Here is a 25,020-nt window from a genome sequence, read left to right on the forward strand (position 1 = left end):
TCTAAGCTGCTTTGGCAAATGCTGTGGCACCCAGAAAACACATATTGCATTGTGAAAACAGTAGAGAAAACAGGACAAACGCACCGAGCTGCCAAGCAGGTGGTACCAGGGGAGTGAAGCTGGGAGGCTGCCAGCCTTTGCAGATGAGAGTCATAAAGAGGGTAATGTGAAAGCATTAGTAAAACAATTTGGAAATATCCACTGATTGAAAACAAATAAAAAGGTACCTGCTTTCTGCAAATTCTATTAAGGGGGATAAATTGCTATCCTGGTGGAAGGCAGGATAAAGACATGATATTACTGCAATAATATCACCAGTAAAATGTCAAGTGGGATCTAAGTTTGCCCACCAAGGATGTCTTTCCATCAGCAATGGGAAACAGGGTCTGCCCCCACAATACTATCGCTGGTGGTTCATATTACGCTGGAGCTGATGGTAGAGCCTTTTGTTAAAGTTGTGCAGTATTTCCCATTACCAGACCCTGGTGGGGTTTTTTGATGCTTTAACACATTGGCAAACTTTAAACATTTGGGTTCGAATTTCCATTGTGGCATTTTGCTTGGCTTGGGATATATTTAGTTTTTTGAAACTGCAGTGCAAACAGCTTACCTTTGTTTAGGAACAAAGTTGAAGGTAAATACATAATTTTGCCGAGGCTAAATTTGCGATCGTTTTGTTGAGGCACATCTCTCTTTCAGAGCTGGGTTTGAAAACTTAGCAGGAGATTTGTCAGATGTCCAGGATGCATCCCTGTTTTGCTTTTCCATTTTAAAAAGGATATCCCCTCTCAGCCAAAGCATGAAGATGCTCCGGGGACGGTCCTTCTCCGGCTGGCACTGCTTGCTCACAGCCCCCCTCGCAGCAGGCAGGAGCGCTGAGTTTGTCCTTTTCTTTCTCCAGACTCCAGCGGTGAGTTTCCTGAATCCCAGTCGCGGTCCAGAGTCAGGAGGGACGATGGTGACCATCTCCGGGCACTACCTGGGAGCCGGCAGCCGTGTGTCGGTGCTCCTGGGAAACCAGACCTGTGAATTCTACGGGTAAGGGACCGAGCTGGGCCAGCACGGGGTCCTGCCATGCACGTCCCGGTTATCAGGGCTGCAACACCGTCTATCTGCTGTAGCTGAACATGCAGCCATGGCAAAAATTCACCTGGGAACACCTGAAGGCTCCCATTCCCTCTTTTATTACAGGAAACCATCTTCTCTCTTACTGTGACTGAGCCTTGCTTGGCAAGGGAGGGATTGCGTCGGTATTAGCACTGTCCATTATTTCATTTTAATGCCATTATAATGTTAACTGGTCCAAAAATCTGAGGCACACATCACTGCGATTGTAAGATGGTCATAGTAGTCCTCAGTACCTGCCCCCAGCCCAGCTGATCTGAAGAAAATGTAACATTTATAAGAAACGTCTAGTTTCTCTTTTCACAGATCAACAGCTTGCCTTACTTTTATTGCAGCCACTGCTGCTGGTACCTCAAACTCCTAGAAATGGTCTGAGCGAGGGGTGGGCTTCTGCGTGGCAGAGCAAAGCCAGGATCTGCACACGCCTTCTGCTGAGAAACTTGTGCAGCCATCAATCTCCTCTGGGATTTCTATGGCAAATTTGCTTTTTACCCAGCAGTGTAAACACAGAGTTGACATTTGCAGGGTTTAATGGGTTTTCTTGGGGCTTAGTTAAAAAAAGATACATACAGTGTACATCTGTGTGCATCACGTACACATCCGTGCCCCATACCAAACGTACATAGGTGCCCTGCAACAGCTGGCAGTATGCATTTCATAGCGTGGGTGCAGCCTATGCGGGAACCTAAGCAAAGTGGTGTGATGTGCAAAGGGATTCTGCCTGTCAGATCCTCATTCAGGCTTCCCAGGAGGAACTGAGGAAGTTTCTGGGAAAGTAAAGACCCCTGGAGGTGAATTTCTCATCTTAGAAGACTGAGAGGTTCTCCAATACGGGAGCTGTGGGCGTTCAGATGTGGGACCATGTTGGGATATTAGCAGTGCTTATTCTATGTCCATCCTAGAGTGGTGCTTCAGGAGGTCTGGACACGCCAAAGTCTTCAAGTGCAGATCAATTCTCCAAGTGCTAAGCACTGTAACCGATCCGTCAAAATTTCTTCCCATATCCGAAGCAGAGATGCCAGATTGCATCCTCAGATGCACACGGGTAATGGTGTTACCACCAGCAGAAGCAGCCTGCAAGCTGGCCTGAGAGCAGGATCAGCCCTGTAATATAATCCCTTAAATATATGATTATATTCAGGCAACCTGCAGATACTGACCTGCAAAACCTGGAAGAGTTTTGAATTCTCTGTATGTTCTAATTACAGCAGGCAAGCAGAAACTTAAACAAAGCAAGCGGCAGTACATGAATGGCACCATCCTTCATGTGGGGTCACGCTGTGCACTTTGTTTTGCTTGGACTGTTTTGAGGCAATGAACTTCAATTGTACTCGAGGGTGTGGGGGAGCCTGATTAGATGAAGCAGTTTCTAATGAGATTCACTCTAATTACAGCTTCCCCCATTCTCCCCTCTCTGATCGGAGGAGTGGGTAGATTCACCATGACGACATAATAATAGCACAGAAAGCTAATTAACTGATCACAGGGAGCTGAGAGCAGCTCTGCCAGCAGCGATGCGTCACTCTGGATCTCACGCCAGAGCTAAGCAGGCGCGGTGGAGTCTGAGCGGCTGCGCCGGCGCAGGGCAGCAGAGCAGGCAGCAGGCAGCTCTTCAGCTGCACAGTTGTGCACGGAAACACTCTGAGAATCCGCAAGGAGGGTGGAGAAACGCGCTCCTCGCACAAGGATGCCTTCATGGTTAAATTAAACCTAGGTGGAGACCTAGGGAGGGAGGGAGGAGGAGGGTGGGAAGGGGTAGACATGCAATTGCATCAATAGGAACAGTCAAGTCCGGTTTGTTTCAGGTATTTTAGGGGTTGTTTCTGTTCCCTCGGTTGTGGTGGACGAGCATGCCAAGGTGTGAGCCGGGAACATTGTGGCACCCGCTGTTCCATACCCCCCTGAAATGCCCAGTTCCGAGTGATGTGCCCACGCTCCTTAGGGAGAGCGGGGAGTCTGTAAGGGCCCCGAAAAGGGGACCACACAGCATCCCCCTGCCCAGGCAGAGAAACGGGAGCTTTGCTGGAAGCAGAGCAGGGGCACGGCTGCGCTGGAGCCTCAGCTGTTCAGGCACCTCCACGAGTTGCCCAGCCTCTGAGGAGGACCAGGGCAGCAAAGGCTGGACGTTCAGGAGTTTTTGATTTAAGTGCCAAACCGGCAGCAAGGTGCTGAAGACCTGCCTGCCCTCTCCCCTGTGAGAAGCCGAAAATAAATGAGCCGCGGAAGCAGCATGGCCTTTTTGGCGAGCCGGGGGCAGGTTTGGGCAAGCGGGACAACCCACGGGTGGCCATGCAGGGGCACTGGCCTTCCAGGGACATCAGTCTGGCCCTTCTCCTGGGAGCAGCATCCCGGCTTTCCACAGAGCTGCGCGGTTCCTGGCAGCTCTGCCCCGGCAGCAGGAGCGGCACCGCTCGGCTCTCGTTCCCCTTCATCCGTCCGTCCATCCATCCATCCATCCACCGGCCCCTTTGTGCTTTGACAGCGCCTCGCTACCCTGCCACCTCGACCTTCTCCGGGGCTCCGATGGAAGCAGATGGTCTGTTGTGTCCGGCCAGCCAGCGCCGAGGCCGAGGTCACCCCTGCTCTGACGGGGAGACAAAGCTGGAAGGCAGCGGCGACGGTGGCACCGGCCTTCCCAGGCGGGGGCTTCGCGGGCTCCATTATGCTGCTCACAAGGGCCCGTGTGTGTGGTGGGGTGGGGAGGGGAAGAATTTGGCTTTTGAGTGAGCTTATGCATCCCATTTAAAAAGCAGCCATCTGTTTTCACACGCCCAACAGAAGGCAGCGGGTTCACAGAGGGATGTGGGAGGCTGCAGTTTGGCACAAAGAGTAATTTCAGGGAGCCTGCGCTTCGCTTTTGGTGGGTAGGCTGAGTCCCCTCCCGCACAGAGCTCCGTTCCCTCCCTCCCGTGCCAGCGAAGCCCTCCTGCCCGTCTCGGGAGCTCATCCCCTTCGCAGGTGTCAGAGTCCGGGGCTGACTGACGGCTCAGCCTTTTAGCGAGCCGCTCCGCTGCAGCTGCAGGACAGCCCCAGGACAAAGGGTCATTTTTTGCCCCCATGCTGCGACTGCCCGTTAACGCTTCCCCGGCTTCTCTCTTGCCCAGGCGATCCATGAACGAGATCGTCTGCGTGTCTGCCCCGTCAGCCCACGGCCTGGGGGCTGTTCACGTCTCCGTCAGCGTCGACCGGGCTCAGCTGGAGCGGACCTTGCTGTTTGAGTACATCGACGATCCGAAGGTGCAGCACATCGAACCCGAGTGGAGCATCGCCAGGTAACGCAAGGCTCTGACAGCGGGTCCTTGGCAGCGCGAGAGAAGCCAGCTCGCCTGGTCTGGGTCTTGTCTCTCAGCATACGCTCAGTGAGGCCAAAAGAGAGTCTGTTTGGAAATGCACGTCGCACCCAGCATCCTGGATTTGTCAGGGCTGGGCGTCTGCGGCATTAGCATTTACCGAAAATCAGGTCCAGAGTTACTACAGTAGTTGTGATTACCCAGGCAATTACAGCAGTAGCAGTCTGCACCGAGATTCTGGGAGCACGAATAAAGCCAAGATGACTTCCATCTGCTGAAGAAGTGCACAATGGCTCATTAAAGGCTGCTTCTTGTAGTCCTGGAATAAAACAAAACCAGCAACCACCAAGAAAGGAAAAAGCTGATGCTAATCAAAATGTACTGTTTATCCCAGATTCACTGCTAGGAACGGGGCAGCCAGCGCTGTCACATCACCGTGACGTTGTCGCTGCTGAAAACCCTGGGCCATACTCGTCCCCTGGTGTTACTTTAATGGTTGTGCTCACAAGCGCTGTAACACAGCTATTCATTTCAAATTCCAATTATTTTTTAAAATTGCCCTTGAAAGAAATAAGTGTCTCGCAGCAGGCTCTGCGAGATGTTTGCTTTGTGTCCAAATTCAAGATCGTGTCTGGTTTCGGGCGAGATGGGTTTGATGGTCAGGACTGCTAACAGAGGTGCTCTGAAGGGAACAGCTGGGCTCTGCTCTAGAGGTGCTGGAGACTCGGGTGAATCTGGGCTGTGCTGCTCCAGTTAACACATGAGAGAAGAAGCCAAGAGTGAAAGACTTTGCTCAGGGGCACTGGCTGTAGGAGAATGGGGGTACTGTAGCCCGGGGGGTTGTGTCCTCCCCGGCCCTGATGGCACCGGGTGCTCTTCATCCCTCCCCTGCTCCGTGAGACAACTTGCTGCGTCTGCAGTCCAGATGCAAGTGCACGTCAGTTCCTTCACTGCACGTACCATTTGTCGTGTTCCTTAAAAACATCACTATGTAAATCATTAAACACTGTGACTAATTTATTGTCTTATGTATTTAGTCTCAGCTCAGTTGATTTCTTTGGTCCCATTTCTCATCCTGCTGCCTTGCAGTGCTGTTAGGTGGGAGAGGGTGCAGCTGAGAGTCGAAAATCTAGCTAACTTGAGACACCACTCCTCAGTGACTCAGGGAGTGGATATTAATCCATGCTGTCACCTGATGCCTGAAGTGTCTGCAGAAAACATCTTTCTGAGATCAACGAGCATCCTTATTGTCAAGCACCGTCTCTCTGCACACCCCCAGCCCCTCCTGCCAGATGCGTTAATCAGGTGTCTCCTTGTTCTCCGCAGCGGATATACGCCTCTGACCATCACCGGCTCCAACCTGGACGTGATCCAGGAGCCGAGGATCCGCGTCAAGTACAACGGCAAGGAGTTCGTCAACGTAAGTAGCTGCTGTCGGCGCAGTGGTGCCGGGCTGTGCCTGGGAGCGTCCCTGTGTGCTGCCGCACGGCCGGTCCCCCCCCACCCAGATGCACGCATGCGGTTACTGGTGCCAGTGCTCTCTGCGTGGTGAGACTTGCTGTGGCAAAAGCTGCTTTGGGGGTGTTTCCCTAGACTTACCCGAATTGGGGACCCGGGCAAGGGGGGTGCTGACACACAGAAGTGGGAAATTACTTCCTCAGCAACACAGTAACTGCCAAGGAGTTTTCAAAGCTAGAAGCGGAGGACTCCATTTTAGGTCATCTCCATTGCATAAATTCTGTCTTGGGTCTGATAAACTAGTTTCGCTCCTGCAATTCCCCCTTTCGTCAGAGCCCCTGAGCCCCAGGAGCCCTCCTCTCCCCAGCATCCTTCCATTTCCAGTACCTAGCTCAGCTCTACCAGCACATTACAATGGAAAGTCCAAGTGTAGCTGTCCCCATCATTCCCAGCTGCTCCACACTTCCCATTTTAGTCCTGCTCTTTCTGTAAAAGCCCAGAGCGAGGCGCTGAGACCTGCCAGCTTCGAGGCTGCTATGTTTAACTAGGCTCTCCCTAGCTGCCTCTCTATAAATAAACCTCCTATTGCTGCAGCTCTGGGCCCCGCAAGCCTGTACCAGCCCAGGGAGGGAAGGAGAGAGGGGAACCGCTTCTGAACAAGAAGCTTTCAGGCCACTTTTGCAGCTAGATCACCACAGTAAGGCCAGGTGCTGCTTCCCCGTGCTCTCCTCACCATGCAAAGGATGCTGGCCATGGGGCTTTGGGTATTTTGATGAAGCTGGGTGTTGCTTTTCTGCCTCCTTCCCCTCCTCCCGTCTATCACCCTGATGTTCCCAAGCAAGGAGTTGGTAGCAGAGTTTGGGGTTGATCTGAAATGCCACCTCCTTCCCCTATCTGTATTTTTTCAGTCCAAGAGTGAGAAACTGAAATAAATCCTCAGCTAAACAGGAACTAAGATGTTCTTGTATGCTACGAATAAGAATTGTACCTCCAGGACCCGCAGGAATTATTTTGACCACGTAAAACTGAAATATATTGTTTCTATGCAGTGATCTTTCTGACTGAATCTGTATTATCTTGGAAAGGGCAAATCACTTCGCAGTCTTTTCCTATTCCCTTTCTTCCTTCCCCTCTGAAGACCTTTTTCATCTGAGCTCTTTTTAAAAAGACATCTAATTTTGTTGCTAGCAGTTGCAGTTATAGTGCTACAAAAATAATTCTGAAGACACAAAATTGAGTGAAATTAAATCTTCCACTTACGGAGGGAGGCCAAATGGTTGGGCTCTTGCTGCTTTATAAGGCAAGAGTCTCATAAATCAGCCAGCTTCCCGCTTCCAGGGCTGGAGGACCTGTGGGTGTCCTCAGCCTGGCAGGAGATGACCTTCGTGTTACCTCCAGCCCATGAGTGTCAGATGATCGTTCCTCTCCCTAGCTGGCATTTGGGAATTGCCTCTAATCGCCCGTTTGTAGCAGGGACCAGGTATTCGCTATGGGTGTGTTTCAAAGCTAGCATTGCCAAAGAAGATGCAACCGGAAAGAAAAGAAAAAATAAAGAGAAAGGGCTCAGTGATCCACTATGCAAGCCTCTAGCTCCTTTAGAACACTGCTCATTTTGAAGCTCACTCTCCATCTCTGCACCAGTGCCTTTGCACTGGCCGGAGGGGAAGCAAATTCCCCCAAACTACGGCTGCAGTGCATGAAGCCTGTATTAAATATTGCCAGCTAAACTGGAATCCGCTGGGCTTTTCAGGGAGTATTTAAGGAATCAAAACATCATTGTCCAGGTTGGGATAAGTTTTTCCCTGCCGTCTTTCAAAGCATTGCCTTCCCCGCAGGTCTGCAAGGTGGTGAACGCCACGGCGCTGGCCTGCCTCGCACCCCCCCTCACCCCCGAGTACCGGCCTGGCCTGGACGCCGTCGAGCGGCCAGACGAGTTTGGGTTTATCTTTAACAACGTGCAGTCCCTCTTGGTCTACAACGACACCAAGTTCATATACTACCCCAACCCGACGTTTGAACTCCTGAGCCCGACCGGGGTGCTGGAGCAGAAGCCGGGGTCACCCATCATCCTGAAGGTAAGGAGACCCTTATTTGCCCTGTGGGAAGAGGCAAAAAAAATCCCAGAGAGAGGAGTTTTATACCCCCTTTGGAGAATGGGGTACACTAGACAGAGTCCCATCGTTTGCACAATCTAGGAACGACATGAAAACTGGAGAAATGCACTGCATCTTTGTACAGTCTTCTCTCCCCTTGTCCCTAGGGCAGAAACCTGTGCCCACCCGCTCCTGGAGGAGCTAAGCTCAACTACACCGTGCTGATCGGAGAAACACCCTGCGCTGTCACCATCTCCGAGACCCAGCTGCTGTGTGAGCCACCAAATCTCACTGGACAGCACAAAGTGATGGTGAGGGACCAAACGCTGCTGTCAGCATCCCTTCCCTCCCTCCCCATCCTTTCTCCTCCTCCTCCTCCAGCTCCCTGACTTGTTCGGATATTGAGTGCAATTTCATGTCCAAGGATCGGTAGGATTTCAGATCTTTATGGCTGTCTAATTGGAAGCTTAAAATATTGATGTGGATTAGCACACAGAAACTTCTTATTGCCTCCCTGAGATTCACCATCTACTGTCAGAGCCTTCTGGAAAGAACAAATCTTTCTAGCAGTGCCTTCAGCACCCGGTAGCATCCTTTCTCTGGTGCTGCTTGCTCTTCCTTCAGTAGGTGAGACTGTTTTCAGTGGGCTGTGTTCTCCCTCCTGTAGGGATTTTATCAGTCCTTGTACCGTATCTGATCTGCTAAGCGGATGGAAGGGTTTTGCTTTTTCCCGAAGCAGAAGCAGCCAGGGACATCTGAACACTGGACAGGTTGGCTCAACAGCCTCATCCAGGATAACAGTTGGTGTCTTCCTCTGCTTTGGTTTTGGGCATTGCTGCTTCCTCAAATCCACTCACAGACCAAGCACGCAGCTGCTGAAGTGCTTGAGTAGAGCCCAAATGAGATTGTAACTGTGATTTATTTCCCTTTAAGTTTAGCATCCAAAACATATTCAGATTATCACAGCGTGATTCACAGAAGCGCAACCTGGCTGAGAGCTGCTTGCATCTGTGGCCAGGGCACATCCAAGAAAAGCCTGTCCCAGCATTAACCTCCAGCGTGTTTGCTCTGTAGCTTTCACATCGGGCATTCTCTTCCCTTCTCTGTTCTCTCTTTCCAGTCGCTCTGGTTTCTTGTCAGGGAAATTATCACTGGGTTGCTAATGTCCATGGCTTACAAAAGGGAGTTGAAAGCTTATAAAATGAAAGTCAAATGGAGCCATCAGATAATAAGAACAAAGCCCAGATAGTGAAGGGCTGGCACATTTATCATGACTTGAAGCCTCCCTGTGCTCGCATAAGCTGCACCCTCTGTGTTTGAAGGCGATCGGAGTTGCTATAGTCTTGGCTGAATCGGAGGCACTTCAGGGCTTCCTCAGGGGTCTGTACAGCCCGTGCGGTGCGTGCCCCAGCCGGGAAGGACGGGGCTTTGGGACAGGCTGACACCCTTACCCGAAGCTGCTGGTTACCTCCGTTGTGCTTTGTAGGTGCGTGTTGGTGGTATCATCTTCTCCCCCGGTTCGGTGAGCATCATCTCAGACAGCCTCCTGACCCTGCCGGCCATCGTCAGCATCGCCGCCGGAGGCAGCCTGCTCCTTATCATCGTCATCATCGTCCTCATCGCCTACAAGCGCAAATCCCGAGAGAACGACCTGACCCTCAAGAGGCTGCAGATGCAGATGGACAATCTGGAGTCCCGGGTGGCCCTGGAGTGCAAGGAGGGTCAGTACTGCCCGGGACCGGGCTCTCTCTGTGTGCTGCGGCCCCATGCTCTGGTCCCCAGCTTTCCCCACCGGAGCCACCCCAGTCTCCTGATTTTTGCAGCGAGGAGCGGGGTGCGTGCCCCCACGAGGTTTGCACGCCTGCCCCGCTGCGGGAGGGTGGGCAGCAACAAGTGTGTCAGCGGCAGACACGGCTCTGCTGCCTGATGTGCAGAGAATAGGATTAGAGCTTGATCCTGCTTAAGCGACATGCCTGGATCGCATTGCGAGGACGGCGCGAGCCCCAGGGTGCCCGGCACAATATGCCCCCTTGTCTAATGACCTTTTAGTGAAGGGCTTTTCAAAGTAAAAGGCACAGAGTGAGATAGGGAGCAGAGGAGGTTCGGACCCCCAAGAAACAGAGTGTATGCCAAATGGAAGGCGGGAGGGCTGGAAAGCTGGTCCAGTCCCTCCTCCAGTCCATAAGATATGAGCCCAGAGCAGCAAGAGTAGGTCTGAGGAATAGGAGGAAGCTCCTCAAGTATTTGCTTCTGGGAAATCTTGGGTGTTATTTGGACCAGCTAGACCTGCCGCTTGCGGATTTCAACCCAGATGAGTCTTGTCCCTTGCAATGAGGTGGCTGAGCCTGGCCTCTCCAAGGGGAGCGAAGGTGGAGGTGGGCAGTCCTTTCTGTAGCTGGTGGGTTGAGACAAGAAGCAGTCTTGTTTCATACATCCTTCCAGCTGGAAAGGAGCTTAGTAAATCAAAGAAAAATAAATAGAAAGCTGCAAATTTCATAGTGTGACCTCTGTATATGTAGGGAGTTGCATTGGATTTGTTCAGCTGATTTTTAAAGGATAGCCTTGAAAGCACAGGACAAAGAATGAGATGTGTTCAGGAGAGACCACAGCTTCGTCACGGGCACAGCCTAGCTGGGGTACAGAGACCTTACTGAGCCAGCATTTCATACTTTGGAGAATGAAAACAAGGACACACATACAGCTGTATAACATGGTGATGTTATGTTATGTTGCGAGAGGAAGAATAAATTCCTTCCTGACCCCTGCAGCAACCAGTTGCTGCTTGGATTTGATCTGCATCAGATTTGATTATTTTGGCAACTGTTGATAGAGGAGGAGAAGAAGAAAGGAAAGTATGGGAGGCACCAAGTTATGGAAATAGATCCTCATTTCTATCTGCACCCTTTAAAGGTGTTTTAGGTGTGTATACACAGGTGTGAACTGCATACAAATTAATAAGCATCTTTTGTTCTCGGCATCTGCTCTGTGCAGTCTGTACTATCTTGCTCTCAGCTGCTGAGACAGAGTCTCCAAGGGTGAGGGTCTGTCTGAGCTATGTGGCAAGGTCTCCTCCGAATCGGCTTCCTCAGCTGGCCCAGTTACGGTTGCTGCCGAGCGCCCAAGGAGAGCAGCCAGCCAGCCCTCCCCAAAGCCTCTGCCCCGCAGCCTCGGCTCCCAGAGCTCACATGTGTTTCTCTGTCTTGTTTTCTTCTCCCCAAATAGCTTTTGCAGAGCTGCAGACAGACATAAATGAATTAACCAGCGACCTGGATCGCTCCGGGATCCCATACCTTGACTATCGGACGTATGCCATGAGGGTCCTTTTCCCTGGCATCGAGGACCATCCTGTCTTGCGGGAGCTGGAGGTAAGGAAAAGTCTGTGCTGCAGCCCTTCAAAGTTTCCCTGAGCCCTCAGGGAAGCCAGCATGAAACCCCGAAGCCCCTTTATGCCTTTTATATATATATATACACACACACATATATACACATTTCTTATTAGAGGCACTGGGGTTAGCAGGATGAGCCCCGAGTTAATTTTAAGTAAGAAGCTGGTGTTTTATCTCCATCGCACATTGCTTGATTCCTTTTGGTTTCTTCTCCCAGGTGTTGCTTTAGTTTTATTTTATGGGTTTTTATATTGCTATAGGCCGGCAGCAAAGCATGCCAGATAAGTTATCGGTGTCCTTTTAAAGTCCCCTTAATCACCTTACGGTGCAGGGGAAGGCTGTGCGCCTGGGAGCATCCTGCCTGGAGCATCCTGCTGCTGCTGCTGCTGTTGCATGGCGTGTCCACAGGAGGGCAAGCGCCGTGCCGAGGCATGGCCGGCCTCCTGCCCGGCTGTGAGCAAGCACTTGCATCTCCCTGCTTTTTCTACCAGTATGTGCAAAAAAAAAAATTATATATATATATATGTATAAGATTTTCACCGAGGATTCAGAAAAATTGGTAACATAAAAAGGTCCATCAGATCACCTTGCAGATGGGCCCTGCTCACCTGTGAGAGTGCCAAAAAAAATTAATGATGCTGTTTCAAGAAACATTATCTGCCACCAAGCTAGGGGCTGCCATCCTTCATCGGGGATGCCCAGAGGTACCGGGCTCAGCGCTCCCTCTCGGAGACTGGCATTGCTCCAGTAAATCCTGAAAGTCCTATTGCCTTCACACAGCCCAGGGGGTGGCCCAAATCTTTAGCCAGAGATGTAAGAGGAAGAATTCTTGATTGCTGGTGCTCCATACGGCTGCATTGCTTTTCCAGGCAAGCACTACTTAGCATTAGTGCATCAAATTAGATTCCTCTCTAGTGGGCCACCAATGCTGAGCAGTTGCCGTGGTGTTGGTAAAACTCACACAGGCTTTGTACCAGCCTCTCCCAGCCCATTCCCATGCCCCGAGTTTTCCACTCCCGCACATTATGTTCACTGTTTAAATTGCCAAATAAGCTGATGCTCTAGCAAACAAATATGAATGCTTTTTATTTGTTTTACTCATGAAAAACAGAATTGCAGAAGTGATAAATGTGTTGCCAATTACACAGTTGCTTAATTATGTAACGTTAGTAAAACCAATACATAAGTCTCCAAGATGTTTGGTAAAGAGTTGCTTAACGTAGTTCATCATTTTCACTTGTAATGAATTACTTGAATCTGCAACTGGCTGAAAGCCTCAATTAATTTTTACACTTGTCCCATAGTAAAGCAATAGTCTGAATTAGTATTTAATTTACTTACAGGAGTGTCACTTTTTGTGCACAACAAGCAAAACTGTGTGTCATTTATAGGGCTGTTAGCCTTAAAGCAAGAGCTTTATGGCATGCAGAGGGTGCAGCGTGGAGCAACGATTAAGGCGAGCCGTCCTGAAGTGCTGGGGGAGGACAGAAAGGGTGACGCTTGTTCAGGACTGGCCAGAGACCATGTTCGGGGATGCTGAGGCCTTGAGAGGTGGGGTGCTGGCTCTTGCACCCAGGGTTAAACCATTCACCCCAACCCTAGTGATGGCAGAGTGACCCCGTGGTGGTGCAGGGCTGCCCACCGGTCCCTTGTCCTCCCGTGCCTTGACTGATGGGCATCCTCTCCTCCACCACAGGTCCAAGGGAACGGGCAGCAGAGCGTGGAGAAGGCCTTGAAGCTCTTTGCTCAGTTGATCAACAACAAAGTCTTCCTGCTGACCTTCATCCGAACGCTGGAGCTGCAGCGCAGCTTCTCCATGCGCGATCGCGGCAACGTGGCCTCGCTCATCATGACGGGTCTGCAGGGCAAGCTGGAGTACGCCACCGACGTGCTGAAGCAGCTGCTCTCCGACCTCATCGAGAAGAACCTGGAAAACAAGAACCACCCCAAACTGCTCCTGCGCAGGTAACGCAGGGGGACGGGGAGGGGACGGGGCTGCGGGCAGGTCAGCGTGGTTCACCGGGCTGGCACAGCCACACTGCTGGTGGCATCTGGTGGATCTGCGGGACGAGGGGGCTGGTGTCAGAAGGAAAACGCTGCTCTCCATGGGGGACTTTGGGTGACCGGTCCATTTCTTCGCCTGTCTCCAGGACACAGGGTTAACTCTATTCCGTGATTTCACAGATGGCTGAACAGGGTCTTAAATTGGATCCAAGAGAGCTATTACCTCTGCTGTGTGTCTCTCTCACTCATAATCTCCTACCTTGCCCCAGCAGTCCCCCCTACCCTGGCTTGGCTGAGAGCAGGTGATGCTGCCAGCGCTGTCACCTCTGCCATCCAGCTGCCTCGTGCCTGCACCCGCCTGAGCGACCTCCTGCTTCTCTCACCCATGTGTGCAGAGATGTCCGAGCAGTTCAGCAAAGGGGTTTAGCCCCCACTGCCGGTCCTCAGGGCAGCATCGTGGCGGGGAGGTGAATGGCACAAAAACTGGAGCTCTCCCTCACCTGCACGTTGCTGGTACCAAGCAGTGTCCTGTGCATCCGAGCAGGGAAAAGGAGACGCTAGCTCAGGGACAGCAGGGTCTGGAGGAGCAGAGATGCAGCTCTTTCAGCCGTCTTACCGGGCTTCAGGCTCTTAAGGACAGGAGCCTGATTTCTTACATGTCTGTACAGTCCTTAGGGTCCTTGTCTCCCACAAGCTGTAGTATTATCGTGATGAGTAGAGCATTAAAGACCTAGTGAAGAAAAGTACCTCTTGGATGGGCAATGCCATGAATTGCCCCTGGAGCTGTCAGGGAAAGGCAGGCTGCCCACCAAGGCTAGGTCTCCCTCCTGATGGCAGCCCATCCTCTGCAGCCAGGCTGCTCCTGTGTCCTTCACCCTCATGCATCTGAGCTACCTCGCAGGTATTTGTGGGCTTTATCCTCGCGGGATCCATGTCTGCCTGGATGGAGCAGCAGCGTTTGTGTTTCACAGCTGGGGGAAGGAGCTCAAGAATGGATTAAGCAACTCGCCCAAGATCATGTTGGGAAATGGCAGAAAGAAAAAGGGGAAAAGAGCCCGTTAATGAAGGCCAGATCAGCAGCCACAAGTAAAAGGCTACTCCTGTTCTCCATGTCATGAGCCATCTCTGTCCCATGTCCCTTTGGGTCCTGGCCGTGCTGCAGAGCCTGGCCTTGGCTGGCGGCAAGAACGTGGCTGCCCCGTTGGCTGCGCCTGCGGCTCCGCCGGCATCTTGCTGGAGCGGGAGGATGAAGGAAAGGAGAGTATTTCACAGCTCTAGGAAAATTTCAGGGATTCCTCCAGCCGTAATGAATATACTTGACAGGAAATTGCTTTAAATCTGGCTGTGTTTGCGGAGGCAATAACTCATCTCGGAAAAGGAAGCCGTCTTAATTTCCCCCGTGGTTTGACGAGTTGCTGGGAAGGCATCTTCTGCCTCAGCCATCAATAATGTCTTTTTGTGGTGCTCCAAAAAATACACGGCTGGTGATCAGAGTCATGCCCCCTCCTCCCCGCAGCACCCAGCAAAGAGACAGGGCTATGGGCAACACCAGCAGCATCGAGGCTGGCTGTCCCGTGCCAGGATTTAGCCATTTCACGGGAAACCTGACCTTGAATGTTTCCAGGGATGGGGCATCTACCACCTCTCTGGTCCAGTGTTTCACCACCCTCATGGAAAAAAATGTCTCCCTTATATCCAGTCTGAATCTCCCCTCTTTTAGTTTAAAACCATTTCCCCTTGTCCTATTGCTACAGGCCCTATTAAACCTACGGCTGGAGCCCTGTCCCAGCCCTGTGCCCCGTGGGCTCTCGGGTGGTGTTGGTGCACAAAACAGCCCGGGCTGGACCGTCTTGCTCTGACTTAATAAGGAGCGATCAGCCACAAAGTGAGATATGTTTTTTTTATTTTTTGAGCTCTCTGGTGGCAGCAGTTGATAATTGGCGCTCAGTTCTTTCTCTCTTTCTTCCTTGTTTCCCCCTCTCTCTTTCTTCCATGACTACCCCTCGCGGGAGACAGCAAGAAAGTTGACATTAAATCAAATAGCTGCTCTGGTTCCTGGCACAGAGCACAGCACGCAGCAGTTCGGAGACCTAGATATAGCAGGGAAAATTAATAAAATACATATTTATTTTTTGGGTTCTCTCAGCTCTTTTTGTTTAGTTTTGTTTTATTCCTGGTGCCTCAGAAAGTCGGAGGGGCAGCCAAGGCACTGGTTGCTGGCGTCAGACTCCTTTGGAAAGTCGTCTCTGGATCGTGCTTTGCCCTTGTTATGTGGTCAATATGCGAAGGTTTTTCTCCAAGTCTAGGGATCCTTCCCTGCCACGTTAATCTTCAGGAGCTTATTTTTTATTTTAAAGGCAGACCCTTAACAGCGCTTCAGATACCAGCCCAGCAGCGGCGTACGAGGGGCAGCACAAAGCCCGGCAGCAGCTATCGCTGTGGCTCGGCAGAGCCCTCCCCGCGTAGCGGAGAGAAAGAGAGGTCAGGCCCCGTGGTGGTGGGCAGAGTTTAAGGGATGGCTTACCCAGCCATCCACCACCGATCCGATTTCAAAGGCAGAGGAGGCCAAGGAAAGTATATGCAGCAGACTTGTTTGCAAGGAGCCTACAGTGCTCCTGCTGCACCCAGCAGCGATGAAGGTTATGAGCAGCCTCTTTCCTCAGCCAGTGCAGGACAGCGATGATTAACTCAATTGTTGGCCGTCCCCGGGACTGATGCACTGCAAATATCTCACGGTGTCAGTCTGTGTTGAGATGAGAGTGAGATTCAGTGCTTGAAGGTAAGGATAAATGGGGTTTGACAAAGATGCTCCGAGGTGTTTCTTTTTGCTGTTCCATTCAGCTGATCTTGTATTTCTGATAAAGAAATAAAAGGGAACAGCTAGGCACAGGAGTATCCGATACCCTTCTCCCACACAACATGCCCCAACTTCTCTGTCACTCCATATTTCAGTTATTTTTACGCTGCTGGTGTCGGTGTCAGGGCATGAGCCGCCAACAGGGACAGGACACAGCATTACTTCACTGGTAGGCCTGATCGGGAGGGTTGCCAATTCTTAATTTAATATTCTATTAACAAAGTAGTTTATTAAATTAATATTCCCCCTGAAGTCCTGAATGTATAATTTTCTGAGTTTTTCACCTATTCTTTAGTTTGTATCACTGACTCCATTTTCCGTAGGTCACTGGTGTGGGAGTGTGCTAGTGCTTCTCCTCCTTAATTGGGTGACTGAAATATTTTAAGCAGGAGAACAATGTGTGTGTCAATTTGTAGGATGAATTTTTAGGCACTTAATCAATTCAGGCTTAAATTCTTTGGGGATCTGCAGACATTTTCACAAATTCCTGGCAGATGTTGCGATCCTAAGAGATGATGGATAACGTGACCCCAGGTCTGCTTGCTGACTGGCATCAGTTTTTGTTTGCTGAAATCTGTGGTTTATACTTGATCTGCTTGACTTTGGGATCAAACCCTGTTGCTTCTATAGTGTGTGCTTTTCATTAAATGCCAGAGTTTTCAAACATGCAGGATGCTGGATAAATACATACCAAGAGGCAGTCCCTAATTCAAGGCAGCAGAGCAGATGGAGGAGAATAGGGAAAAATGGGTCCGGAGCGGGACGGTGACTCGCTCCAGGTCAGGATACGTGCGGAGGCGGAGGCTCAGTGCATTGCCGTGCCCGCCGGGCATCTCCTGAGCAGGTTGGTGGCCCAGTGCTCGAAAAGGTGGTCGGCAGGAACAGCACCGGGAGCAGAGCTGCCGGCCAAGGGGATGAAGGCGCAGAGAGATGCCCAGACCTGGTGGGACTGCTGCCTCGCTGCAGGCTCACGGTGGAGGCAGATGGTCCCCAGAGGCAAGGGTGCTGCAGAAGGCGAGGGATGGGATCCATCCCTCTTCGCTTGCTGAAATTTGGACCAGATCCTGGTAGCGCATGTAGCACGAGGGGAAGGCTGGTAGTGCGGAGAACCACGTTGCCCAGGGTCACGTCGGCAGCTGGCCGGGCTGCGGCGGAGCAGCTCTCGCCCGCACGGCTTCACGGGTGGGCTGGCAGCCTCGCCTGCCGCCCCCAGCGTGAGCTGCGTGGTGGGGGCTCAGACGTGGACTGTGAGCCACCCTGTCGCCGTCCCGGGAAAAGGGATTGTGGTGCTTTAAGGAAAGCCTCCCAGTCCTGCAGAGCCGGCATTAAAAACTATCATTAGGAGCCATTGTATTTAAATTAGAGATAATCTCGGGCACAATGTGGGGAGAGGACACTGGGAGGGACTGGGGAGAAAGCTGCAATTTCCCTGCCATTGTCACTCTGCTGTCCCTGATTGCCAGGAACTGCTGCAAATCCCAGTGATTTACTGAGCCAGGCTGTAATTTGCGCCACGTGCGAGGAGCCGAGTGTCACCAGGCTCCCTGTCACCAGCCCCATCAGGGCTGTGACGGGCTGTCAGCTGGGCGAGCTGCTGTCAGCTCGGTGCAGGGGGGCTGGGGGGGACAGCACTGGCCAAATCCTGCTGCCTGCCTGGTCCGGGGCCACGGCTCGGCTCTAAGCACCGCGGGAGCTGTGCCAGGGTGCAGCCAGGTGGTAGCACCCGGGGACATTTGGGGGCCTTCAATGCGTGGTTTGGGTTTGTATGTAATGTACGTGTCCTCCTGGCTTCCCTAGGACCGAGTCGGTGGCCGAGAAGATGCTGACTAACTGGTTTGCCTTCCTCCTCCACAAGTTCCTCAAGGTAAGGAGGGATGGAGCTGAGACCCCGCTGCTGCTTTGCTGTCTCACCGGCCAGCCATCCCCGGGGTAAATCTGGGCTTGAAACAAGTCAAAAGACATAGTAGCGAGGCAGGGGAGGTGGAAATTTGCTCAGAGATGCCTACACGTGGGGCTGCTGTTACATGGGCTGAGTCAAGCTGTCACAGCTTCCTTCAACCCTCAGATCGCCTGGTGTAGTTCTCATGTACTAGAGTTTCTGTTGCACCTCTTCAGTACTTAGGAGAAATTCTCACTTACATCTCCGTGCCTGGGCTTCCATATTTTTTAACTTCATTTGTGGTTTTGGAAGCCCCACAAAATGTGCTTCATGGGCGTGAACGACAAGATCAAGATCTCAAATTCCTTTTTTTACAGCCATATAGATTCAGTAGAGATTTACCAAGCCAAAGACAACATGCCCATCGAGCAATGGAGCTCATGGTTTTGGCTGTTCTCTCTGGGAGCTGCTGGGAGCTGAGCCTGGATTGCACGTGTGCTAAAGATTGAGTCAATGGGACTGTGCCTCTGCTGAAATGGATCATGTGCAAAACCTGTGTGCAGGCCAGCAGTCCTGGAGGAGATGCACCTTCACCTCTGTGTTAGTTTTGCTGTCTGTCTCGTTGTGTAGGAATGTGCTGGAGAGCCGCTCTTCATGCTCTACTGTGCCATCAAGCAACAGATGGAGAAAGGTCCAATTGATGCCATCACAGGAGAAGCCCGTTACTCCCTCAGCGAGGACAAGCTGATCCGACAGCAAATTGAGTACAAGACTCTGGTGAGTGATCACTGTAGAAGCAGCCACCGAATCGCTTCTGTCCTCCCCACCTAGGCGTGAGCTGTTCTGACCTTGTGACCAGTGATTAGGACACTACCGTGAAGCATAAGTGTTGCCAGTGTAATAAAGCCTTGTGCTGCTAGACCCATGCCTAAGTCAGGTGTGTCCCTAATTTGCAGGTACAAATAGCCCGAGCTAAGATTTTGAAAAGCAGTGTTTGAGGGGAGTGTTTTATCTCCCTGTGCGTTGAACATTGCCCTCCCTCTAGCAAATGAAAATGGACATCCAGCACTCCTATCTTAGTAATCATTATAAATATATACTAGATACAGTAGCAATGATGCAATTAGGGTTGCAGTGGGTTTTTTTATGAGAACGGGTTGTTGTGACACATGTGGTTACAGTTCTCCCAGATGCTTTTCTGAAGCCCTTTAGAGCATGGTGTGGTTCTCCTTCCCTTCCAGATCCTAAACTGTGTGAACCCAGATAACGAGAACAGTCCAGAGATCCCCGTGAAGGTGCTGAACTGTGATACCATCACTCAAGTCAAAGAGAAGATCCTCGATGCAGTATACAAAAACGTCCCATATTCTCAAAGACCAAGAGCTGTTGACATGGACTTGGGTAGGAGCTTCCCGGCCTCATAGGAGGGGGAAGATCAGAGAGGTTGATCAGTGATTCTTGGTGGGTTTTGCAGAGCTCGAAAACTAGAGCTCAGGCTGCACAACACCATACGTGTTTCTGCCCCTAGAAAGCATGGGCATTGCTGTCAGATCCTGTCAGATGGGTTTTGAGCTCTGTGGGATCAGCTAATTGCCTGTTGACCACAGAGCAAATGATTCCTGAAGCCTCCTTCACTCTGCTGAGAATTTAGCGTTCTCTGGGTGCCTCTTCCTGGGAGATGGGCTTTTCTACAGGCTCGTCTGTCCACTTGGGCCAGAAGTGGGTAGAGCCTGTTAGTACCTTTTCCCTCTCTGACCATCGTGTCTGCCTGGTTTTTGCCTCTCCCACAGAGTGGCGGCAGGGCCGGATAGCTCGTGTGGTCCTGCAAGATGAAGACATCACCACCAAGATTGAAGGAGATTGGAAGCGCTTGAACACCTTGATGCATTATCAGGTAGGAAAACAGCCCCAGCAGACAGCTCCCAGAAAGCTGCCAGGGGGGGAAGAAAAGAAAAGCAGAAATTTAATTCCCAACTATCTCATCTGCCAAGACAGACAGGGAGGTCACATTTGTATGATAAACCAGACGAGTTCAATGTGCTTACGCATTAGATGGGAAAGCAACCTTGACATGGATCTTAAAGAAACTAGCAGAGTTGAAAATTGGCTAAATTAAAACCAGCAGCCGTGCTTGTGAGATAGAGGGAACAGTGGAGAGGGCTGAGCTGCCACTGCGGGGGCTGCGGCAGCTCGTCTCTTATATCCGTGATCTTTCTACATGTTGACTCTTGAGCATCGTGCGAGGAGTGAAGAAGGGAAACAGAGCAAATACTTAAAATACTGTCACATGGGAGGGTTGAGGGAGTGCTGTGGGAAGGTACAGGATGAGGCCACATTAAGAAAAGGTGAATATCAGAGCTACGTCTTGAGAGAGTGACATCAAATCTCCTAATCCCAGACCTAGTCTTCCAAGCCAAGTAACAGGAGTTCTGCCACTAAAGTCATATAAAACAAAGCTAGACAGCGAAGATGCTCTATTGTGCATCAGCCAGGGTGGGCGAGGTGACCTAAGAAATTGTTGCCATCTTTAGCTTTTGCAGCTTGCGTGCTCCAGCCCATCCCAGGCTTCCCTGGATAGGCATGCATCTCTTGGAAGGGGCTTCTTACGGCATGTGATAGATGGAAAGAGAGGTAAAGATGGAGCTGAGGAAGGTTTGGTTGAAGAGAATCAAAGGCTTTTACTCAAAGCCTGTCTGCAGCAGAGGGTAACTGCATTAACTGGGACCTGTAACCTACTACTGTCCATCACTACCTACACAGAAGTGTTTAGTATTTAATCTGGCATCTTTCCCTGTTTATACACCATCTCAAGTCCATCAGCGTGACTCGTGCTGTGTAAGTTGAATGTGAGCCAGTATTGACAGGAGCCATATAATCAAGGAGCGAGGCAGAGAGAATGGCATAAATATGCAAAGTGCATGTGAAAAAGCACCTCGAGGGTCAACTTTTCCAAGCAGCCTGAAGGATTTAAACACAGATTACTGTAAAATGTCATAAGAGTTGCGCAGATGAATTCCATTGTTTCTAAAATCTGTTTTACCTGACAGTTGCAAGGGATTAACCAACACTCAGGGAAGCAGCGAGACTTTATTATGCCTTGATCTTTAAAAGTCATCTTAAGGAAGTCACAAGTGAAATCTGTGTTTGTCTGATGTGTGTTGGGTGTGAGGGGAGGGAGTACTTTCATTTTAGTGCCTGTGGGAAAATCTGAGCCACAAGTTTACCCTTAAAATAAACAAAATCCTTGCAACACTCAAGATGCTGCAGCTATTCCTGCCATTCGAATGTCAGTTTTGTTCTGGAACAAAGTAGAATTTTGCTGCCAAACATCCAAACAGGTAGCAATTGTACATGTCTCTCCCTCCTCTGGCCCAAGCTCTGCACAGCCCGACAGAGCTGTTTCAGCCATAAAAAGAAGCCAAGTTCTCTGCACTGCAACAGAAATCTTGTCAAGGCAGGGCTTTTGCCAAAAACAAACAGCAATATTTTTTTTTTTTATTCCTACCAGGTTTTTTTTCTGTTTGAGTAATAAATGTTTTTATTAGGTATCAAAAATACAGATGCTCCAGGACTACACAGTAAAACAAATATGTGGGCAAAGGCACAGCTTAGAAGAGGGTATAAAATCATTTGAGTTTCAAGCGCTGCTGTCTCACCATTTTAACTGGAGTGTTACATATAAAACGGGTGTGGTTCGAGCCATAAAAATGAAATCTAGATTTCTCCAGCTTCTGGAGAACTAGTGAAGACGATTCTAAATTTCTAGAAAAAAACAAAAGCTAGCTCTGTAAAGCGCTCTCCATCTTTTATTCAGAGCTGTGCTGTCTTTATTCTGATCTGAAGGCAAAGTGATCTCTGGATTTGCACACAGTAATTGGAGATGCACAGCCCCTGTTTCCACCCGATAACAGCGGGCGTTCTGTGGTCTTTTGCGGAGGTGCTGTTACCTGGGAGTAACGGCTGAAGCAAGGACCAGAACCTGCCCGCTCCCCGCAGCCTTGCCCCTGCTCCTGATTTCTGGGGTCCCTTTGCTCCAGGGCCCCGTTCCCTGCAGCGCCTGGACTCGGACTCCTGCCAGGGACCAAACCAGCCTCCTGCTCACCGTGCTCTGGGGCAGGGTGGGGAGGCTCTGCAGGGGACAGTTATTTAATTCCGAGAGTTTCTCAGCTCTGCACTTGGCTGCTGGATTTTGACACTATTACATTTGTTTTCTGCATGTTTAGGATGATAAAAATACAATGTATATATCTGCATCAACGGATAAAATGTATTTTTCATGGGAAGCCTTTGCATGTAAAAGCCAGATTGGATTTAAAAAGAAATTTTCATCTTTCTGTAATATTTTTGAACCACTTTATAGAATTGTATAGAGAACTGTATGCCTGCTGCTTATTTCTTCATTTATAAAAATAGATGTGTAGCTTAAATAGGCATAATTCTTTGTTAAATTCTCTGGAGCTTTTAAACTATATTGTAAGGAATTGTATTACATTTGTGTAGTATCCTTTTGGTTTCATGCCTATTAAAATCCATGGGAGAGTCTTACCCTGCGTGGCTTTACTCAGGAAAAATGAAACACTGAATTTAATATAAAATGATTTACAGTGGCTCATGCAGGGTTAACTCTGAGGCAGCAGAGCATGAATACCTGTCAGCCACTGTGAGTCTGGAAGGGCTGAGAGACTAGAAAACTATTTTAAATGAAAAATTAGAAGCAAAGAGGGAAGATTTGTGTGGAAAATGAGACCCAGGAGCTGAGGGTGGCGTGGATGTGGAGCCAGCATCCTCGCTGCATCCTCACTACCCCAAGCAAACACAGTATTATTGTCTGGGCTTCTGCACTGCTGCTCTCCCTGCTCCAGGTTTTATTTTTCTTTTCTTTAAGGTGTTTTGTGCAGCATGTTTCCAGCTTGTAGAAGACTCGGAATATTTATAAAGTTGTAAAACAGCCAGCCAGCTTTGCAGGCATCTCTGGGGTTTTATAGTAGTGTGGCAACAGCAGAGCGAGATGGGAAATGAATGTGTGTTACATCTGATGTTAATTTGCACACTGGTATTTTTTAGCTGACAAGAGCCATTCGACCCAAAATTTAGAGAGTGAGAGTCCTCTGTGTGTGTGGAATTTTTAATGCCTCTCTCCCAGTTAACCACAGCTCTGGTGAAAACAGATCCCGGCACAGGGGCTGGGGAGCTGCTGCCTCCGCGGGAGCACCCGGGGCTGCCGGCACACTCAGGTTTCTCCCTAGTGGAATTGAACTGAAGTGGCAGCTAATAACAGCCTAAGAAAATAATATCACCACTGAGTGTTCCTTCCATTGACTTAATAAATTCAATGAAGGGAGGCAGGAGCAGAAGAGGAAATAACGGAGATGTTTGAAGTGTTTTGCTTAGAAATACCTCACTTTTGTACTGTGAAACACAAGTGACTATGATTTCCACCGTCACTAGCAATAATAACAACTCGCATTTACATGAAACCTTTCATCTGAGTGGAACCCAAAGCCTTGAAGGCAGCGAAGATCGCTGTGTGCGGCTCACCTCGCGGCGGCAGAGGTGGCACAGACGCCCCTTCTGCTGACAGCGATGCCGGGGGAGCAAAATCCAGCTGCTGCCCTGGAGCTTCCCTGTGCGTAGAGACGGTCCCGAGTCCCTCACAGGACTCCGGGCAAATAAGGGAGGACTTGGTCCCAAAAGCAATTTCTCCAGCCTGAAGAGGCGTTTCTTTTGTGTGGCTCCTCTAAAGAATGTCTTGGCTGAGCCCCGGCGGGTCCGTCAGCCTGCGAGATGCAGTGACTCCGCGCTCTGCTCCCTTGCCGTGCTGCACCATGGGCCACGAGTTCAAAATTAAAAGACACTCAGGCCCGTTCCCTGGAAACCTGCAGATTCTTAATTAAGGGAAATAAGTTAAAAAACTTCCAGTGACTACTAGATTTATGGGGAGGATAAAATTAAACATGGCTACTAAAATCTGCTATAACAAAATCTTGTTAGCACTAATGTTCATTTATAGTTTGACTTCCCAGCATTTAATTCCTTCTCTGGTGCAGTAGAGGGACTGACAATTTAACACCCTGAAAGATGGCTTTATGACTTGCTCAGCTGTAAATCAAACTTTTAAAGTTCGTAAAAATTGCTAAAATAAAAAATGGTTTAATAGGAATGTTTTATGGTCCATAACGTTATTATAGCCGTTTTATTCCCTCTGCATTGTTACTTTAATTGGATCACAACAATTCTTGAGATTCTCATTTTTATTGGATAAGACGTAATCTTAAATCAGAACAACCAAAAACATCTTCAATACGTCTTTTGATTTATCACTCCTTTCCTTCAGTCCCTTGCTGTAGAGCTGCTGCCGACCCAGCACGGAGCTCAGCCCAACCCGGAGCGCGTCTCTGCAAGGGCTGGCCAGCAGGATTGCTCCCGGTGCCCTCGGGAGCTCGGTGCTGTGCCGACAGCTCCCTGCCCGGGCTGGGATTTCTGTTACCTGCGTTTGCTGGATGAGCAGCTGGTGATCACAGTGTGGACGGTGGATCTCGCTGATCTTTTCTTCTCTTCCTTTGCCTCCCCAGGTATCAGACCGCTCAGTTGTGGCTCTCGTTCCCAAACAGACCTCTTCCTACAATATTCCTGCCTCTGCCAGTATATCCCGGACATCTATTAGTAGATACGGTAAGAAGCAGAGTGAAGGGCCTGGAAACGATGGCTCACAGATAGTGACTGGGCATTGCTCCTGCTGCACTGCACATTTTAGAGCCAGCCTGGAGCTTGCAGCTTTCCTTGAGGAAAGTATCTTGATGGGGCTGGTATTGAAGCTGCCTTTGTTGCAGGAGGGCAACACCTTAAGGGAATTAGGTGGGGACAAAGCAGCATCTTCCCCCAAAGAACCACACCACCTCAGCCAAAATGAAAGTACGTTCATGTGCCA

The 25,020-nt window shown here is 50.2% G+C and overlaps 1 protein-coding gene across 1 annotated transcript in view; it reads left to right on the forward strand.

The window, feature by feature from the left end:
- The window catches only part of PLXNA2 (plexin A2), a 153,868-nt gene that overhangs the window by 121,458 nt on the left and 7,390 nt on the right, over nucleotides 1–25,020 (forward strand). The window contains exons 14-26 of the mRNA XM_010579061.1: nucleotides 902–1,038; nucleotides 4,230–4,397; nucleotides 5,742–5,835; nucleotides 7,709–7,948; nucleotides 8,134–8,277; nucleotides 9,453–9,687; nucleotides 11,189–11,331; nucleotides 13,049–13,317; nucleotides 18,011–18,077; nucleotides 18,723–18,869; nucleotides 19,334–19,493; nucleotides 19,883–19,986; nucleotides 24,665–24,764. Coding sequence (XP_010577363.1) covers nucleotides 902–1,038; nucleotides 4,230–4,397; nucleotides 5,742–5,835; nucleotides 7,709–7,948; nucleotides 8,134–8,277; nucleotides 9,453–9,687; nucleotides 11,189–11,331; nucleotides 13,049–13,317; nucleotides 18,011–18,077; nucleotides 18,723–18,869; nucleotides 19,334–19,493; nucleotides 19,883–19,986; nucleotides 24,665–24,764 — 2,008 coding nt within the window. The remainder of the gene's footprint in view (nucleotides 1–901; nucleotides 1,039–4,229; nucleotides 4,398–5,741; nucleotides 5,836–7,708; nucleotides 7,949–8,133; nucleotides 8,278–9,452; nucleotides 9,688–11,188; nucleotides 11,332–13,048; nucleotides 13,318–18,010; nucleotides 18,078–18,722; nucleotides 18,870–19,333; nucleotides 19,494–19,882; nucleotides 19,987–24,664; nucleotides 24,765–25,020) is intronic.

The sequence above is a fragment of the Haliaeetus leucocephalus genome, unplaced genomic scaffold (genome assembly GCF_000737465.1).
Source record: "Haliaeetus leucocephalus isolate CR32 unplaced genomic scaffold, Haliaeetus_leucocephalus-4.0 Scaffold68, whole genome shotgun sequence".
Taxonomy (NCBI): domain Eukaryota; kingdom Metazoa; phylum Chordata; class Aves; order Accipitriformes; family Accipitridae; genus Haliaeetus; species Haliaeetus leucocephalus.